This window comes from Drosophila melanogaster, chromosome 3R (genome assembly GCF_000001215.4).
Source record: "Drosophila melanogaster chromosome 3R".
Lineage (NCBI taxonomy): Eukaryota > Metazoa > Arthropoda > Insecta > Diptera > Drosophilidae > Drosophila > Drosophila melanogaster.
This window is the reverse complement of record NT_033777.3, coordinates 28520618-28540324: the sequence shown is the minus strand read 5'-3', so window position 1 is coordinate 28540324 and position 19707 is coordinate 28520618. Positions and strand designations below refer to the sequence as shown.

Here is a 19707-nt window from a genome sequence, read left to right as displayed (position 1 = left end):
ATCAGTTGCTGGCGTGCCGTCAAACCCTGCGGATGTGTGCCGAATCGAGGCGGATACTTCGACTTCGACTTCGACTCCGACTTTGACTCTTAGGATAGTGCGCGATCGTTCGACCTAATATATCCTGCGGCAATGAGCAGGCGCAAAGTGCCGAGTGGATTCTGATTTCAAGTGACAACTCTGTGCCAGATAATTAAAACTCAAGTGGTGCTCCACTCAAGTGCTAGCCACTCTGCGGGGACAAGGAACGACACAGAACGATACAAAATAAATAGATATATATATATATATATATATATATATATATATATATTCGAGTGGGTGAGAAACGCGAAAAGTGAGGCGACGCTTATTGTGCTGTCCTGCCAGCAAGGAGCCACAAAATGGATTTATCGAGGCGGTTGTGGTAAGCATCCGACAAACATGTATCCATATCCATTCAAACGCGACGGATGCGGCACTGCAATCCCTGAAATTGATTCCCTTTGTGTTGCTAGCAAATTACTGTGTCAATTGGAATTTTAATTCCGTTTGAACTACATGGGCAAACACTTGACACGGGTCTCTCCCTCGCCTGAGTTCTCATCCTGCCTTCCAGTTGTCCTTTCACATGTGCGAATGTTGATGTGGATGTAGCCGTGGATGTGGGCGTATCCTGGCTACGTGCTCGCTGTGCAACAGGCGGTGCTCCTGTTTCTGCTCCTGTTCCTCGATGTTGACACTGCGCGCGACTGCCATTATCCTGGCCAGCATTTTGTTTGCATGCCAAATTACATTGCCAACTTAATTGAAGTTTGTTAATGAAAATTGCAACATTTTTCAAAGCGTTTTCCCAACCCGCCCCTAATGTGCTTTAGTTTGTATTTGTGTGAGTCCTGATTGCCGTTTGTCCTTGGTCCTGCGTCCTGGCAAAAATGTTTCCATTAGCAATTAAGCTCTGGAAGTTGTATTAAAAATTATGGCCTTCATGGGGGAAATGCGTATCCTTTTCAAGGAATTCTAAATTAAATTAAAACAACTAAACAACATATAGTCCAGCTAATTTGGTCGGACAGGGCCGATTCCAATTCCAACCACAATCAATTTCGCTTTTAACATCTCAATTTCCGGCATCACGATCTTACTTCAAACAGCCAGATCGGTGGTTCTCCACCCACTGGCCCAGAAATTATGCCATTACCTCACCTGCAACTCATCGACAGGTCTTTCTGTTTCTTCACCGAAATGTGTGTGCGATTCGAACCCCTTCCCTGGAAAAAGAAACGAAGAAATCAAATCAAATTTTCAAATGGAAATGTAAATATTTATCCCAAAGAGTTGCGTTCGTAGGTGAAGTGCGTGTGCTTTGAAGTGCCCTCTTCCCTGCCCACAAAAAGGTAGGGAGAACAAGGTGAGATGCTCGGACAGGCCAGCATATACTTTCGGAGCAGCCCGGAGGTCGGTTCAAAGTTGACTCCATGGCAGCCATGAGTCCGGCGATCTCACGCACATGCTGGACATCCCTATCTTGGCCATAATCTCCACCCGAGGCGGTTCTTCGCTGACCACAAGCGTTGCGTGCGTTTTATTTTTGGCCAGAGTCATAAAGTCCGACACCGTCACATAAAAGCCCAGAAACTTGTTCCCCGGCCAACTGGCAGTTAGCGCATCCATTCGTCAAGTTCTTTAGAGTTTTTCGCGAAAACTGTGCGTTAGCCACTTGAAAGCAAAAAATCTCTATCTCTCTGTCAACGGCGGGAAAATGGGAAAAACTATAGATTTCGGAATGAAAATGTGGCCACCACATGACCCATGCTGGCCAGAGTTTGGGGACATGTGTGTGGCTAATCACAATTCACAGGAAATCATATCATAGTTTTTCCTGCCTCAATTTCCCAATGTTTTTTAGTTGAATTAATGGAAAAGTTCTTGAAAATACATTGCTTGAAAATCTTCTCGAGTAGGGTACCTGATCACTTGGCTAGCCCGAACGCAAAATCCAAGCCCCCAAACGGGTCAACATACCTAAGACCATCATTATGTCTGTAGTTTAATGGCACAAACTAAACGTTTTAACGCACTCGGTAAATCAGTAACCGAGTATCTTGTAGGTTGTATCTCGCCTGTGTGTGGCCATTAAGTGGCCAAAATATACATTACATTAAGCTAAAATCTGTGGCTCGTGACGTCTTTGAACTTGACTCTAGTTGACGCTGTTGGAGATTCTCTTGAAGAGTCTCTTCAGAAGAGACGAAAAATTCCAACATACCTATTCGTCTTTCTGTGGAAATTAGGATGCTCAGATCTTGTGTACTCAATGAAAATTCCCAATCTAAATTTAAGACTCTACCTATGCTGATATATAGTTTACCCAGCGTAGGCAATGTTTGTTATGTTTTAAGTATAATATTCCGCGGAAAACACTAAATTCCGATGGGCAGCAGGAAAATGGATGCAACAAGAAAAACACGTACCCAATCCAATTGCCCACACATAGTTGCTGGGCCGAATTGTTTATTGAGTGTGATCTGTGCGAGAGCCGCAACTATAAACAGTGAATTTCCAAAATATATGCTTTTGAAATGAAAAACGCAGAGCCAGTTGCCTTGAAACTCGGAATATCATCATGCACACACGAGTTTCGAGTCGAGAGTAAACACTCAAATTGCATAATTGATCCTTAATGGCTATAAATAAATCAGAAACCCAAATGTTGATCTAGCAAAGTGGCTGCTTCTCTGCCACGAAAGTGTGCAAAATCCACGCCCGGATATGGCATGTGGGTATGGATTTCTTCAGAATATCGAATGATGCGGCAAATGAGCTGCAAATTATGTTCAACAAATGCCCCCCTTGTTGTTGCACTTGCAACTTGCTGCAATCCTGTGGATCAGTTCATGCCTATTCCACGCCTCACTGGCCTCCCAAGTTCATGGCGGCGATGTTGCACGCTGCATTTGCCACATCTGCTCTGGATGGGGTATGGATGGGATGGACCCCCAATGGCATGGTTAATGGTTTCGCGACCGATCTGCACATCGCTTTCCCATGACTTAATGTCTTATGCTTAATTAAGCAAAGACTGCCGACTGGGTGGCGTTAAATTATTTCAACTCCTCCATCCGAATCAAGTGTGTGAGTGGCAAATAGCTTAAGAGCCATTGTTAATGTTTGCCCTGCCACAGACACACGCACACATGAGTGGAGTGTATGGACACACACAATCGGATCGATCGGATGAGGTCGTCGCTCCCTGGCAACGCGGAAGATAAAAAGGATGCCCCAAAATATGCCGCCGCAGAAATTGCACACTGGCAGAACAAGATACAAAATACTATATACAGACAGCAGAATAAAAACGGAGCAGCCAACCATGGCATGACTGCAAAAATATCCAAAAATTGTGCAGATCCAACCAGGAGGCAACCGGCAACCGGCAAACGATGCGTCACATGCAGTAAAATGTGCCTAAAAAGTTCTGTCTGTCTGAAGAACCAGAAAACCAGAAAAGTAGGGACAGCATCAGCATCAACAAGTGAAATATATTCGCCGCCAGGCAAAAGCCAAAAACCAAAAAAGAGCGCAAAAAAAGGGGGAATATATAAAAACCCATAAAAATGTTTTGGCGGACGACAGGCGACGATCGGTTTGCTGGGTGTTCTTGGGAAACGTGATGCGCATCTTGATGACAGCAAATGAAGCGAAATGCAGACCCGACTATCAGCCCTTTCTGAGGGTCAGGGACGCAGCCCTTTTACCACTTCCGATGGTCCGGCTGTTTAGCAAATACATCGGAGGAATCTGCAAGACGCAAGGAACCCACTGACAAGTACTGGAGCGATGAGCTAACCCGTAATTGCGCTATAAATCAATGTCTGCTCCACATTTTATACGTCAGGTAGTCAGGTAATCGTTCTGGCCAACATGATGGCATTTAAGCCAATTTGATTTGAAGGCTATTGTGAATAAGTGAAATTGGGAGTTGGTCATTGTTTATTTTAGATTCCTTCGAGTAAACAAACAGGCTGTTGAAATTCAGACAGATATTTCTATTTAGCATAACTAATGGGCAATTGAATTGCTAGAGCAGAAAGAATGATCTGACATAACTAAAATTTCTATAAAAAGTAGGCTTCCCAAAATAGTTTTGGTTTGCTCAAGAATTCCACCATTTATTTACTTTTCCCTTAGTTTATTAGTTCCCCGCTAATTAAGTGCTGAAATATGCCAGCTCATTTGGCATCCTGTGAGCACAATTTCTGTGTTATTTTTTTATCGCAAGTCGGCGCTAAAATGTTTACACATAGCCATGATTAATAATCCCCCACTGGATGGGATGAGTTCAAAGTTCGAGGAGGTGCAAAAGTGTATGTTTCCCTAGAAACCATTTCCCCCTGTTTCCCATTTCGAGAGCTATTAGCCATAAGTGAAGTCAAGCAGCTTGTTGCAATCTCGGGCCGAATGAGTTGGGCAAATAGAAAATTGCCAATGCTCGTGGGGCTTGGTGGAGGTGGAGATGTGGGCATGTGGGGCTGTGTGCATGTGATGATGGGAAGTCGCGACAGCGGCGTTATGATGCCTCTAATTAGCTGCACAGCACTATTGATTCTCCGGAGGAGGCCGCTTCTGGTGGCTCCCGAGACATGGTCATAAAGATTTGTTTGCCCGTCGAACATTTAGCCGCCGCCGTTGACAGCGGGGGAAATTTATGGGTCAGTAAGTTGGCAAAGTGAAACGCATAGTGAAATCTCTTTCCCTTTTATTTTTCTCAGGCCCAGTCTCGGTGAACTGGGCTTAAATGCGCATTCTGTTTGCTCATTTGCACTGCTCATTTGGTCAAATGCGTGGCAAATATTTCATTAGGCATTTGGGCAAACTTTGTTGTGCCTCTCAGCCCCCAACGTTCAACATTTGCTGCTGCTGCAACATTGTGGCAGTGCAGCACTAAATTTGGTAAAATGTTGCATAATCCCTGTGCATTTCGCAAACACTTGGGGGCAAAGGCGTATGTTTATTATTTTCACTACTCAATTAAGTTAAATTAATTTCGAAATTGATAATTGCTCGGCCAGGCTGTGTGCAAGTGTTTGGCTGCCAGTCAAAATGGCATCAGCACAAGTGAAGCTGGGGCTTCCATTCCCCGCCAGAACGGAGGATGTCGCTCCATCTCTATACCCATCTCCACTGTGTCTCTGTGTGCGTTGCTTTATGCAAATGCAATTAAAATTTCAACAATGCAAACATTTACTTCCGTTGCAACAAATGTCGTCGCTCCACCAGCCTTCTGCCCGCATCTTCTTCATAGAGACATCATCATCATCGCCATCATCATCGTGGGAGCTTCGGCAGCAGCAGCAGCAGCAGGAGCACCATCATCGCATTCACCTGGCCACACCTCTGCCACAATTTGGCGTTTTGCATTAGAGTCTGCTTGTCTTGCGATAATTGTATGACTATGTAATTGTATTTGAACAAACGGGTGTCACACACTCGCACGCATCCTTCCGACTAATGAGGTGGATACCTGTGCAATAATTGCTGCCTGGTATTTTGCGGCCAAATAAAACGCACTAACGAAGCTGATTAGGACTTACTGCCTGGATCGATCTTGGGTGGAAAAACGAAGTGGATTAGGTACACTGGGTTGCTTGGCACGTTGGCATTTAGTCATTTATTCTATTCTACGCCTATATAGTTTCTCTCTGTGTAGGAGGTGGGTGCAATTGTACGCATTTTCCGTTGGCTGCAATTAAATCAGTTGCCTGCAACATCGAATTCCTTTCGTTCCTCACAATCAACATAAAAAAGCGAAAAAGGGGCCAGCAGAAGTCAAACGGTTGCAGCTGTACGAACTGGGGCCATGGGCATTCCATCTTCATCAAAGGGCCCCGGGATCTGCAGAGGCAGGCAGCTGCGGAATCGGAATCCTCATGGATGCAGCTCGCATATTGCATGCCCCACCGCCAATTGATTAACTCCAGCTAGTTGTTTCCCCGATCAATTGGCATGGGAAAGGCCCGAGGAATCGAATCTAGTGGGTGGTTGCGATTGAAGTGCGGGGAATTCTACTAACTCGACCTCGCAGATGAGTCATGTAAACAAATCCAGCGTCAGTTCTCGATGGTCAGGTGTGAGAACTGCTTCAAATTTATGTGTGTTTTTGCGGCACTTGTTTGGATTTCGGCTTGCCACATAATATATTTTCGGTTCGCTTTTTCAGATTTAGATTACTTTTGGTTGCCCCAAAATTAGATGTAATTTGTTGTCGGTCTTGAGTTTGGCGGCTAAGTGCACGCACTTGTGGAGTAAGTGCCGCTGATAGTGTTGTTCTTACGGCTCATTAGCAGTCGCTTTATTTACGATGGTCATTGCAACATTTTACAAGGAAAGATATCTGTTTGGAGTACATAGATTCTTGAAACACTTTCTTAAAATGATCGTTCACTGAAACGAAAATTGTATCTATATCTCAATACCTGCAGGTATCTGTATATGATAACTCAATACGTATCAATCTGTTCCTTTAGGATCACAAGAAAATACTCTCGTTCCATCATACTATAGTATATAAAATGAATATATTTCTCGGAGTGTATTGTAGTACGCATTCTATGCCAGAATGCACTTGTTGCGTGGAAGGCATTTGAAAGCAATTACACGATCGTGAATATATCTCTGGCATGGATGCGGAGTGAATATCTTTTAGCTACTCGGTCTGGAGAGAGTGTACGACGACTATATCTGTGGCCTGGATTTGCATCCATGCTGCAGTTGTTCAAGTTGACTGATAATGGCTGCAATTGTGTAGCTGAAAAGGGAGCATTTCCCTGCACTCTCACTGCATCTATGCAGTGATTGCCAGGGCCCCTTAGAGTATTATCACCGCTTAGAGCCGCTATCCGAAACCCAAATGCCTTTGTAATGCGGCGCACAATGAACAATGGACTGCTATTGTGGGACCATTTCTGGCCAGAAAGCTGGAAGGCCAGAAAGGCATTGCGACCCGATAATTGGCCCCTCTTAGAGGCGCAGCTTTGATCTCGCCAGCCAACTAAATCCTGGTCACAAAGCTAAATGGGGTCAGGGATTGGGAGAAGGCCCACCATCCGGCATTAATATAATATTATATGGTACACCGTATTTGTGTAAAGTTCCCGCCCCCGAACTAGCATTTCCTCCAGACTTATTTGACATTTCTGTGGCGGCATTTCGGTGGTTCACATGACATGTGTAACTTATTTGACGATTGCGCCAACTGTTTGTGCTAGTGTCACGTGGCTTCCGTCACATGTGGCAATAACAATGTTATTCCCATTCCCATTTCCCCGCAACCGACCAAACAAAATATCTGGGGGTCCGAGGATTTTGCGTAATCAGCAGACGCGTATGAAATCGAAATTGAGAAGTGCGCTCTTGCGGTTTTTGCTAACTCATCGGTTTCCTTGGAACTGCCCAATTAATTGAGTTGGTCCTGGTTTTGGTTCTGGTCCTGGTTTGGCGGGTATCTTAGTGTTCTGGTGTCCTGTTTGCATGACGCAATGGCTGAGAAGGAGGCGACTGGGCGACGCCGCCCCTGCTCAATGGACTGTGAAATGTGTGCCGTTGTCGGTTTGCCATTTGCCTTCCGTTGTCCTTGCCAAAGCAATAGGTGTCCTGGCATTGGTTTCAAAAGGGAAATGCGCTCAAATTGCATTAAAATGCCAACACAGAAGCATAAAAATTATGGCCACACTTGGCGCCCAGACCTCTGCTGTTCTCGGCTGTCATAAGCAGCACGCCTGCTGCGGCAGGACTCCCGAATCCAAGGACCCAGGCACCAAGGCATGTCCTTCGTAGCCAGGAGGACAGAATTACAGAGGGCAAGAGGCGAGTGCCATCAGTCGGAGGCGTCCAAGCGTAACAAACCGAGCGGCTCCCCGCACGCAGCAGCGTCAGAAATTAAATTGGCAAGCCCCCAACAAGAAAGCGCGGGGATGAAGTGCAGCAAACGTTGCCTGCAACATTGAACGCCTTTGACATATTCACGCAACTTGTCCTCGGGGCGCAACGACATCCTCCTCCGTGGAGCAACTTCCTCGAAGAAGTCAGATTCTGCGGCGTCGAATTGTCTGCGGCATAATCGTATATTCTCCCTGGCTTCGGTACTTATTATTTGCTTGGTTCTGCGCTTCTTTCTGGTTCTTTCGTTTTGGCAAATCGGCAGGAAGCCCTTCTAAATTATGTCTTGTTTATGTGGCATTGCATATTTATGGTCCGTGCGCGCGTCGCATAATAAAAAAATGTTACCGAAGAAATTGCAAATTTTACTTGACCAAGTCCCATTCTTTTCGCCACCCAGTGGTAAGGGAATCCACCGCCTATCCCGCCACAGATTTAGCCGCAAAAACAAGTTCAATGTTTGCTTGCTCTGGCCAGTGAGCATAAACAAGTTCATCATGCTGTCGCCGCGAAGCCCCACAAAAGTTTGTTTGTGCCCCTTCGCTGGACGCAGACCCAAGTCTTTTGAGAAAGTCCCCGTCGAAGTTGGTGACTCCCCCGCCAGCCAGCTAACCAGCCAGAGTGAGCCACCCAGCCTGTTGCTCCTCTAATGAGTCTGAGTACTCGTGTGTCCACAGGCATGCGGCGAAGTCAACAAATACATGGCTATATATGTGCAACAAGTCAACACGTGACTTCGGTCCTATGATTTTAATGAATGGTCGAGTTGGGCGAGATTATGTCTGGGTGGCGTTTAATTAAATTGCCTACTTCGCTCTCCACTTGCAGCTCAACTGCCTTGGTAGCATTCATTGTTCTGGCCAGCATTCATGATTCCCAGAGCAGATTCGTAAGTATGCAGCGGATATCCTGAAGGTACTTACGGCTAATCCACTGAGCCCTTTTCCAGCCTGGACTCAGACAAAAAAGACAATATGGGGCGAACATGTACTTGCCGGAGAGCTCGGTGACGCCCGGCGGCGAGGGTAACGATCCCGATGAGTGGACACCTTGGAGCTCACCCTCGGACTGTTCCAGGACCTGCGGCGGTGGAGTGTCCTACCAGACTCGGGAGTGCCTGCGAAGAGAGTGAGTATACAAGACCTGCCGTAAAAGAAAACAACCCTATTCCATCCCTATCATAGCCGAATGTTATATTAGGAAAGAGACCTCTAGATTGCCAATAGTTTTAAATCTCTTACATCTCTTACCACTCCACAGTGATCGTGGCGAGGCAGTCTGCAGTGGAGGCAGTCGCCGTTACTTCTCCTGCAACACCCAAGACTGTCCGGAGGAAGAATCCGACTTCCGGGCGCAGCAGTGCTCCCGCTTCGACAGGCAGCAGTTTGATGGAGTCTTCTACGAGTGGGTGCCGTACACGAATGCACCCAATCCCTGCGAGCTGAACTGTATGCCCAAGGGCGAGCGGTTCTACTACCGTCAGCGGGAGAAGGTGGTGGACGGAACCCGCTGCAACGACAAGGACCTCGACGTGTGCGTAAACGGGGAGTGCATGCCGGTGGGCTGCGACATGATGCTGGGTAGCGATGCCAAGGAGGACAAGTGCCGAAAGTGTGGTGGTGATGGCAGCACCTGCAAGACCATTCGCAACACCATCACCACGAAGGATCTGGCTCCTGGATACAATGACTTGCTGCTCCTTCCAGAGGGAGCCACTAACATTCGTATCGAGGAGACTGTGCCCTCCAGCAATTACCTGGCCTGCCGGAACCACAGTGGACACTACTACCTGAACGGCGATTGGCGCATCGACTTCCCACGCCCCATGTTCTTCGCGAACTCGTGGTGGAACTACCAACGAAAGCCAATGGGCTTCGCCGCTCCCGACCAACTGACCTGCAGCGGTCCCATCTCGGAGAGCCTCTTCATAGTTATGTTGGTGCAGGAGAAGAACATCAGCCTCGACTACGAGTACAGCATTCCGGAGAGCCTTAGTCACTCGCAGCAGGATACGCACACATGGACGCATCACCAGTTCAATGCCTGCAGTGCTTCCTGCGGCGGTGGCTCTCAGAGTCGAAAGGTCACATGCAACAATCGCATCACCTTGGCGGAAGTCAATCCATCGCTGTGCGACCAAAAGTCCAAGCCAGTGGAGGAACAGGCTTGCGGCACGGAACCGTGTGCACCACACTGGGTTGAGGGAGAGTGGTCCAAGTGCTCTAAGGGCTGCGGGTCCGATGGCTTCCAAAACAGGAGCATCACCTGCGAGCGAATCTCCTCTTCGGGGTAAGTCTTTCTTGATTCAGAAGAGTTAAATGATGAACAACAACGTGTGGCTTTTCAATTTAGCGAGCATACAGTTGAAGAAGATGCCGTTTGCCTAAAGGAGGTGGGCAACAAGCCGGCCACCAAACAGGAGTGCAACCGCGATGTAAAGAACTGCCCCAAGTATCATTTAGGACCTTGGACGCCGTGTGATAAGCTTTGCGGCGACGGAAAGCAGACACGAAAGGTGACCTGCTTCATCGAGGAGAACGGACACAAACGAGTCCTGCCCGAAGAAGATTGCGTGGAGGAGAAGCCAGAGACGGAGAAGTCCTGCCTCTTAACGCCTTGTGAGGGCGTTGACTGGATAATCTCCCAATGGAGCGGCGTAAGTATTGCACTTGTCTGTGAAATTAAAAGGTACTGAATTCCTGTGTATTCTAGTGCAATGCGTGTGGTCAGAATACCGAAACACGTACCGCCATCTGTGGCAACAAGGAAGGTAAGGTGTATCCGGAGGAATTCTGTGAACCAGAGGTACCCACTCTATCCCGGCCGTGCAAATCCCCCAAGTGCGAGGCGCAATGGTTCTCCTCGGAGTGGAGCAAGTGCTCTGCTCCTTGCGGAAAAGGTGTCAAATCTCGCATTGTCATTTGCGGGGAGTTCGATGGCAAGACGGTAACTCCAGCAGATGATGACTCTAAGTGCAACAAAGAAACGAAACCGGAATCAGAACAGGATTGTGAGGGCGAGGAGAAGGTTTGCCCCGGCGAATGGTTCACTGGACCTTGGGGCAAGTGCAGCAAGCCTTGTGGTGGGGGTGAGCGAGTCCGTGAGGTCCTGTGTCTTTCCAATGGAACCAAGTCAGTCAACTGCGATGAAGAAAAGGTCGAACCTCTATCTGAAAAGTGTAACTCTGAAGCCTGCACTGAGGATGAGATTTTACCTTTGACCAGTACTGATAAGCCCATCGAGGATGACGAGGAGGATTGCGATGAAGATGGTATTGAGTTGATCAGCGATGGGTTGTCAGACGATGAAAAGAGCGAAGATGTGATCGACTTGGAGGGAACTGCAAAGACGGAAACTACGCCCGAGGCCGAAGATCTTATGCAAAGTGACAGCCCGACACCCTATGATGAGTTTGAATCGACTGGTACCACATTTGAGGGATCGGGATATGATTCAGAATCAACCACCGACAGCGGCATTTCCACAGAAGGAAGCGGTGATGACGAAGAAACGTCTGAGGCTTCCACTGATTTGTCTAGCTCCACGGATTCCGGTTCCACCTCCAGTGACTCTACTTCCAGCGACTCAAGCTCCAGTATTTCCAGCGATGCAACTTCTGAAGCACCGGCATCCTCAGTTTCTGATTCAAGCGATTCCACAGATGCATCCACAGAAACCACAGGAGTTTCTGATGACTCCACTGATGTCTCGAGCTCAACAGAAGCCTCCGCCTCGGAGTCGACCGATGTCTCAGGCGCATCAGATTCCACGGGCTCCACCAATGCTTCCGACTCAACTCCTGAAAGCTCCACGGAAGCCTCAAGTTCCACAGATGACTCCACGGACTCTTCGGACAATTCTTCGAACGTTAGTGAGTCATCAACAGAGGCTTCTTCCTCATCCGTATCTGATTCTAATGACAGTTCTGATGGATCCACCGATGGCGTATCCAGCACAACTGAGAATTCATCAGACAGTACTTCTGATGCCACTTCCGACTCAACAGCATCTTCAGATTCTACGGACTCTACTTCCGATCAGACAACTGAAACTACCCCTGAATCATCGACTGATTCAACAGAATCGTCTACCCTGGACGCATCCTCAACAACAGATGCCTCATCGACTAGCGAGTCTTCATCGGAAAGCTCAACAGATGGATCTTCAACTACATCCAACTCGGCATCAAGCGAAACCACCGGGCTGTCCAGTGATGGATCAACCACAGATGCAACTACAGCTGCTTCTGACAACACTGACATCACCACTGATGGCTCAACTGATGAATCCACTGATGGTTCCTCTAATGCCTCTACTGAGGGCTCTACTGAAGGCGCAAGCGAGGACACCACAATCTCCACGGAGTCCTCCGGATCAACCGAAAGCACCGACGCCATCGCCAGTGATGGTTCGACCACCGAGGGAAGTACCGTCGAGGACCTGTCCAGTTCCACAAGCTCTGATGTTACATCTGATTCTACCATCACCGACTCCTCACCTTCCACTGAAGTATCTGGTTCCACAGACTCATCCTCTTCCACAGATGGTTCCTCAACAGATGCTTCCTCCACTGAGGCTTCCTCTACCGATGTCACTGAATCTACAGATAGTACTGTTAGTGGAGGTACCAGCGACACTACGGAAAGCGGTCCAACGGAGGAAAGTACTACCGAAGGCTCCACTGAAAGCACAACCGAAGGATCCACAGACAGCACCCAATCCACCGATCTGGACAGCACCACCAGTGATATCTGGAGCACCAGTGATAAGGATGACGAATCGGAGAGCAGTACTCCTTACTCCTTTGATTCTGAAGTTACCAAGAGCAAGCCCCGTAAATGTAAGCCTAAGAAGAGTACCTGCGCCAAATCCGAGTACGGTTGCTGTCCGGATGGTAAGTCCACTCCGAAGGGACCGTTTGACGAGGGCTGTCCCATTGCAAAGACCTGTGCGGATACAAAGTACGGTTGTTGCTTGGACGGAGTGTCTCCGGCTAAGGGCAAGAATAACAAGGGTTGTCCCAAGTCCCAGTGCGCTGAGACTCTCTTTGGCTGCTGTCCCGATAAATTCACCGCCGCCGATGGTGAGAATGATGAGGGATGTCCAGAGACCACTACTGTACCACCTACGACTACCACAGAGGAGACACAGCCAGAGACTACTACTGAGATCGAAGGATCAGGTCAAGACTCGACGACTTCTGAGCCAGACACCAAGAAGTCCTGCTCCTTCTCCGAATTTGGTTGCTGTCCCGATGCGGAAACATCCGCCAAGGGCCCTGACTTCGAGGGATGTGGTCTTGCGTCACCGGTTGCCAAGGGCTGCGCAGAGTCTGAGAACGGTTGCTGTCCGGATGGACAAACACCTGCAAGCGGTCCGAATGGCGAAGGTTGCTCTGGATGCACACGTGAGCGCTTTGGATGTTGTCCGGACTCCCAAACCCCGGCCCATGGTCCCAACAAGGAGGGCTGCTGCTTGGACACTCAGTTTGGCTGCTGCCCCGACAACATCTTGGCCGCGCGTGGACCCAACAACGAGGGCTGCGAATGCCACTACACTCCGTATGGCTGCTGCCCGGACAATAAGTCGGCCGCAACTGGCTACAACCAGGAGGGATGCGCCTGCGAGACGACCCAGTATGGCTGCTGTCCCGACAAGATCACTGCCGCCAAGGGACCCAAGCACGAGGGCTGCCCTTGCGAGACCACCCAGTTCGGATGCTGTCCAGATGGGCTCACCTTCGCCAAGGGACCGCACCACCACGGATGCCACTGCACTCAGACGGAGTTCAAGTGCTGCGACGACGAGAAGACCCCGGCCAAGGGCCCCAACGGCGATGGCTGCACGTGTGTGGAGAGCAAGTTCGGTTGCTGTCCCGATGGAGTCACCAAGGCGACGGACGAGAAGTTCGGTGGATGCGAGAATGTCCAGGAGCCACCGCAAAAGGCCTGCGGCCTGCCCAAGGAGACGGGCACCTGCAATAACTACAGCGTCAAGTACTACTTCGACACCTCCTACGGAGGATGCGCTCGCTTTTGGTACGGTGGCTGCGATGGCAACGACAACCGCTTTGAGAGCGAGGCCGAGTGCAAGGACACCTGCCAGGATTACACCGGCAAGCACGTATGCCTGCTGCCCAAGAGCGCAGGTCCCTGCACTGGCTTCACCAAGAAATGGTACTTCGATGTCGACCGCAACCGGTGCGAGGAGTTCCAGTACGGCGGATGCTACGGTACCAATAATCGCTTCGATAGCTTGGAACAGTGCCAGGGCACTTGTGCTGCCAGTGAAAATCTGCGTAAGTGGGCATCTGTTCCTTATTCCAGAGCCACGATTATCGGCATTCTTCCAATGTAGCTACCTGTGAACAACCTGTGGAGAGCGGACCATGTGCCGGAAACTTCGAGCGTTGGTACTACGACAACGAGACGGACATCTGCCGACCCTTCACCTATGGTGGATGCAAGGGCAACAAGAACAACTATCCCACGGAACATGCCTGCAACTACAACTGCCGCCAGCCCGGCGTGCTTAAAGGTTTGAGATCAGATTTAGTATGCTATGGTGCCTTGAGTTGGGTAATGAGACTAGTTGTATGCAATATTTTGCTTGGGTTAATGAGTTATTTTAAGCTTAAACCTCCTGGTTTTTCCTGGCTAACGGTATGTTCTTCCCAAACGTTCCTTCTCCCCCAAAAACTGCTTGGTTACTATATTGTATGTGCATGATTGCTTGTTACTTGCTATGCCGACTTTCCGAATCTGCACCCGCATCCGAATCTCCTCCTGCACCAAACACCTTCACCATCCCACAACCCCAGACCGCTGTGCGCTCCCTAAGCAAACTGGTGATTGCAGTGAAAAACTGGCCAAGTGGCACTTCTCCGAGAGTGAGAAGCGCTGCGTGCCCTTCTACTACAGCGGTTGTGGTGGCAACAAGAACAACTTCCCGACCCTGGAGTCCTGCGAGGACCACTGCCCACGCCAAGTTGGTAAGCTTTAAATGTCGCCTGCTCCGGAGGCTGCTTTCAATGTGTTCCTGTTTTCCGCTACCCAAACCCCCGCCCTACTGACACTCTTTCAATCCCTCAACCCAACTAGCTAAGGACATCTGTGAGATTCCGGCCGAGGTGGGCGAGTGTGCCAACTACGTTACCAGCTGGTACTACGACACTCAGGATCAGGCCTGTCGCCAGTTCTACTACGGCGGCTGTGGGGGCAATGAGAACCGCTTCCCCACCGAGGAGTCCTGTTTGGCGCGTTGCGACCGCAAGCCCGAACCCACAACCACCACCCCCGCCACCAGGCCACAACCCAGTAGGCAGGACGTCTGTGACGAGGAACCCGCTCCAGGAGAATGTAGTACCTGGGTCCTCAAGTGGCACTTCGATCGGAAGATTGGGGCTTGCCGTCAGTTCTACTATGGCAACTGTGGCGGCAATGGCAATCGCTTCGAGACAGAGAACGATTGTCAGCAGCGTTGTCTTAGCCAAGAGCCTCCTGCCCCGACTCCTCCACGAGCACCTGCTCCAACCAGGCAGCCAGATCCGGCTCCTACTGTCGCTCAATGCAGTCAGCCTGCTGATCCAGGACAGTGCGACAAATGGGCGCTCCACTGGAACTACAACGAGACCGAGGGTCGCTGTCAGTCGTTCTACTACGGCGGCTGTGGCGGCAATGATAACCGCTTTGCCACCGAGGAGGAGTGCTCTGCTCGCTGCTCTGTCAACATAGACATCCGCATTGGTGCCGATCCCGTGGAGCACGACACGTCCAAGTGCTTCTTGGCCTTCGAACCGGGTAACTGCTACAACAACGTGACCCGCTGGTTCTACAACAGCGCGGAGGGACTCTGCGACGAGTTCGTCTACACGGGCTGCGGCGGTAATGCCAACAACTATGCCACCGAGGAGGAGTGCCAGAACGAGTGCAACGACGCCCAGACCACATGTGCACTGCCTCCGGTCCGTGGACGATGCAGTGACCTCTCCCGGCGCTGGTACTTCGATGAGCGCAGCGGAGAATGCCACGAGTTCGAGTTCACTGGATGCCGCGGTAATCGAAACAACTTCGTGTCGCAGAGCGATTGCCTAAACTTCTGCATTGGGGAGCCTGTAGTGGAGCCTTCAGCGCCGGTTAGATTGTTCTTCTTTTCATGTGTCTTAATCTTTATGCGAATATTATCTTACAGACCTATTCGGTGTGCGCCGAGCCTCCGGAGGCCGGCGAATGCGACAACCGTACCACCGCGTGGTTCTACGACAGCGAGAACATGGCCTGCACGGCCTTCACCTACACGGGATGCGGAGGCAATGGAAACCGCTTCGAGACCCGCGACCAGTGCGAACGGCAGTGCGGCGAGTTCAAGGGAGTGGGTAAGTTTGGGGCAGCCGGGCTGGGTACTTGTTTCAGATGCTATAATCTCTTGTGTCAGACGTTTGCAATGAACCGGTGACCACGGGTCCGTGCACCGACTGGCAGACGAAGTACTACTTCAACACAGCGAGCCAGGCTTGCGAACCGTTCACCTATGGTGGATGTGATGGCACCGGCAACCGTTTCAGCGATTTGTTCGAGTGCCAGACTGTTTGTCTGGCTGGTCGTGAACCGAGAGTGGGCTCGGCTAAAGGTAACATATACAGCGGGCGGGTCTCGACTTGGGGGTCACCATGGAGTCGCCGGGCTAACTGGTTCTTCTCTTGCGTAAGTAGAAATCTGCCTGCTGCCGGTGGCGACGGGCCGCTGCAATGGACCTTCGGTGCACGAGCGCCGTTGGTACTACGACGACGAAGCAGGAAACTGTGTGTCCTTCATATACGCCGGCTGCTCCGGCAACCAGAACAACTTCCGATCCTTCGAGGCATGCACGAACCAATGCCGACGTAAGCCCCACCTACAGCCACTTATGCACCACAAAGCACTGTGCACCACAGAGCTCACAGCACCTCAATTAGCACCCACCCACCCACAAATGCACCTTGCAATCTGCCCACACCCAAATCGCTTGCTCTCGTAGAAACTTTGAAGTAGCATCTATAGTAGTTGCGTTAGTGCACCTTCACTAAACTTAAGTCTGCACGGGTTCTTGGGAATGGAGTGTCTCACTGAAAATGCCCTCTTGGCTGACTCGCAATCCCCTTTCTTGCAGCGGAACCCAACAAGCAGGACAACGAAATTGGACAAAATCCGTGCGATACCTTCGATGCGGAGTGCCAGGAGCTCCGCTGTCCATACGGCGTTCGCCGTGTGGCCGCCAGGTCCCAGCCAGAGTGCACGCAGTGCATCTGCGAGAATCCGTGCGAGGGCTACAGTTGCCCGGAGGGCCAACAGTGCGCCATCGATGTGGCCAGTTCCGACGATCGCCAGTTTGCTCCAGTGTGTCGCGATATTTATAAGCCAGGAGAGTGCCCGGCTCTTTCAGCGAATGCCAGTGGATGTGCCCGGGAATGCTACACCGATGCCGACTGTCGTGGAGACAACAAGTGCTGCAGCGACGGCTGCGGACAGCTGTGTGTGCATCCTGCTCGTCCAACTCAGCCGCCCAGGACTCAGGCTCCAGTGGTCTCCTATCCGGGCGATGCCAGAGCCGCTCTGGAACCCAAGGAGGCGCATGAGCTTGATGTCCAGACAGCCATCGGCGGCATAGCCGTGCTGCGCTGCTTCGCCACCGGCAATCCAGCCCCGAATATCACCTGGTCGCTCAAGAACTTGGTGGTAAGCAATTGGGAGATTCTGTTTTTTCCATTCGCCTGAGTGCATTATTGTGTTCTTTATAGATCAACACGAACAAGGGACGATATGTGCTGACCGCCAACGGTGATCTGACCATTGTCCAGGTGCGCCAAACAGACGATGGCACCTACGTCTGCGTGGCCAGCAATGGTCTGGGAGAACCCGTGCGTCGTGAGGTCGCCCTCCAGGTTACAGGTGCGTTTCTAAGACCGCCTTCAATACATTTGTGTTTTTTGTTATTATTACTTAATGCTATGAATGTTAAGATCTCAATATATACATAAGTAGGAAATTAATGAATCGGATTACCGATTCTGCTATTCCTAATATCCACTGATACTTTATACACTTTGGTGATGGCTATGTAACTAACTGCTTTATATTGAACACTTTGCGCATGTTGCCTGCTTTCCGTAATTGCTTGCTTGAATCTTGGTGGCGGTAGAACCCGTAAGTCAGCCAGCTTACATCTACGGAGACAAGAACGTTACTCAGATCGTGGAGTTGAACCGTCCGGCAGTGATCCGCTGCCCGGCCGGTGGCTTCCCAGAGCCGCATGTCAGCTGGTGGCGCAACGGACAGATGTTTGGCCTGAAGAACAACCTGATGGCCCGCGACTACTCGCTGGTCTTCAACTCGATCCAGTTGTCGGATCTTGGCCTCTACACCTGCGAGGTGTACAATCAGAGGCGTCCGGTCTCGCTGCGCGTTACTCTGAAGGCGGTGGGTCCTGTCCGGCCTCTGAGTCCCGAGGAGGAGCAATACATGCAGTATGTGCTCAATCCGGCCACCCGTCCGGTGACCCAGCGACCCAGCTATCCCTATCGACCCACCCGACCGGCCTATGTGCCAGAGCCCACAGGTAAGTACTGCACCTTTGCATGTTTTCGCTGGGCTGGCATGGTGTTGGATTTTTTTTATTGTTTATGTATGTTCTGGTAACAAAAAACTAACCACTTCTTTACGTGATTTATAGTTAATGTTCATGCCGTGTTGGCTCTGGAGCCGAAGAACAGCTACACCCCAGGCTCCACCATTGTCATGAGCTGCTCCGTGCAGGGCTATCCAGAACCGAATGTCACATGGATCAAGGACGACGTGCCTCTGTACAACAACGAGCGTGTTCAAATTACATGTAAGCAGTTATTTAATAATATTATTTCGATCTATTTAAAAAAAAAATAAAATCTTATGTAACTGCAGACCAACCACATCGCCTGGTGCTGAGTGATGTCACATCCGCGGATTCCGGAAAGTACACTTGCCGGGCCAGCAATGCGTACACCTACGCCAATGGAGAGGCCAATGTGTCCATTCAATGTGAGTTTGGGGTTCTAAAATCGAATCTAGGGGATACTAATAGTAGTTATATTTCCAGCTGTTGTACCAGTGTCGCCCGAGTGCGTTGACAATCCGTACTTCGCTAACTGCAAGCTTATCGTCAAGGGCAGATACTGTTCCAATCCGTACTACACCCAGTTCTGCTGCCGATCCTGCACGTTGGCGGGCCAGGTGGCCTCGCCTCCTCTGCATCCCAATGCGGTGTAATTCCACGGAGCGAGATAGAGCAGAGTAATTTTGTTTAGTTTTCGGATTGAATTGAGTTTAAACGCACCACACAAGAATAATTGGATCGACATTCGCGGACATCCCATCATCCAAAAGCAGAGAGACCAAAAAGCCAATCGTTGCTTAGCCATAGCCACCATATATATACCTACATATATATAGCCTACCGATCAAGAACGAACGAACTTCTATTGTAGTATTTTACTCTCTTCCAGGACAAAAGCAAATAGTATTAGTGATTTTATGTTTGTGTTCCTATTTATTCTTGATAACGAGTAACCTTAAATTCAATCGAGGAAAGAAAAGCGGCTAAAACGAATTTGCCTTCTACTTTTTAGTTTCTACGACATTTCTGTGCAACGAGTAAAGCATTTAAGCCTAAAAACCAATAATTGTAAATAAATTAAAACTACATAATAAAGAGTGCATATGTATAAAAGATTAAACTCAGGGGATGGCCCACAATTTGAAAATGCCACCCCATCTGGCA

The 19707-nt window shown here is 49.7% G+C and overlaps 1 protein-coding gene across 4 annotated transcripts; it reads left to right on the top strand.

Annotated features, from left to right (window-relative positions):
- Positions 1 to 19660, top strand: Ppn (Papilin). 4 transcript variants are annotated; one of them, NM_176575.3, is made up of 18 exons: positions 1 to 406; positions 8746 to 8806; positions 8867 to 9045; positions 9178 to 10206; positions 10270 to 10573; positions 10630 to 14215; positions 14275 to 14454; positions 14738 to 14908; positions 15018 to 16051; positions 16108 to 16291; positions 16351 to 16545; positions 16628 to 16798; positions 17065 to 17630; positions 17693 to 17843; positions 18094 to 18510; positions 18625 to 18783; positions 18852 to 18968; positions 19027 to 19660. In NM_176575.3, exons 1-18 carry the CDS (start codon positions 384 to 386, stop codon positions 19194 to 19196), a joined length of 8697 nt encoding a protein of 2898 aa, NP_788752.2. In that variant the 5' UTR covers positions 1 to 383; the 3' UTR covers positions 19197 to 19660. The 4 variants fall into 4 exon arrangements, with proteins under 4 accessions (NP_788752.2, NP_001163761.1, NP_788751.2 ...); NM_001170290.2 differs by lacking the exon at positions 14738 to 14908; NM_176574.3 differs by lacking the exons at positions 16351 to 16545; positions 16628 to 16798.
- The last annotated feature ends 47 nt before the right edge of the window (positions 19661 to 19707 follow it).

Excerpts from the sequence above, each read along its gene's own strand:
- Ppn (NM_176575.3), top strand. The coding sequence starts at position 384 with ATGGATTTATCGAGGCGGTTGTG. Across the intron at positions 14,455-14,737 it reads CCAGCCCGGCGTGCTTAAAG|ACCGCTGTGCGCTCCCTAAG; the intron begins GTTTGAGATCAG and ends CCACAACCCCAG. Across the intron at positions 17,631-17,692 it reads GGTCGCTCAAGAACTTGGTG|ATCAACACGAACAAGGGACG; the intron begins GTAAGCAATTGG and ends TGTTCTTTATAG.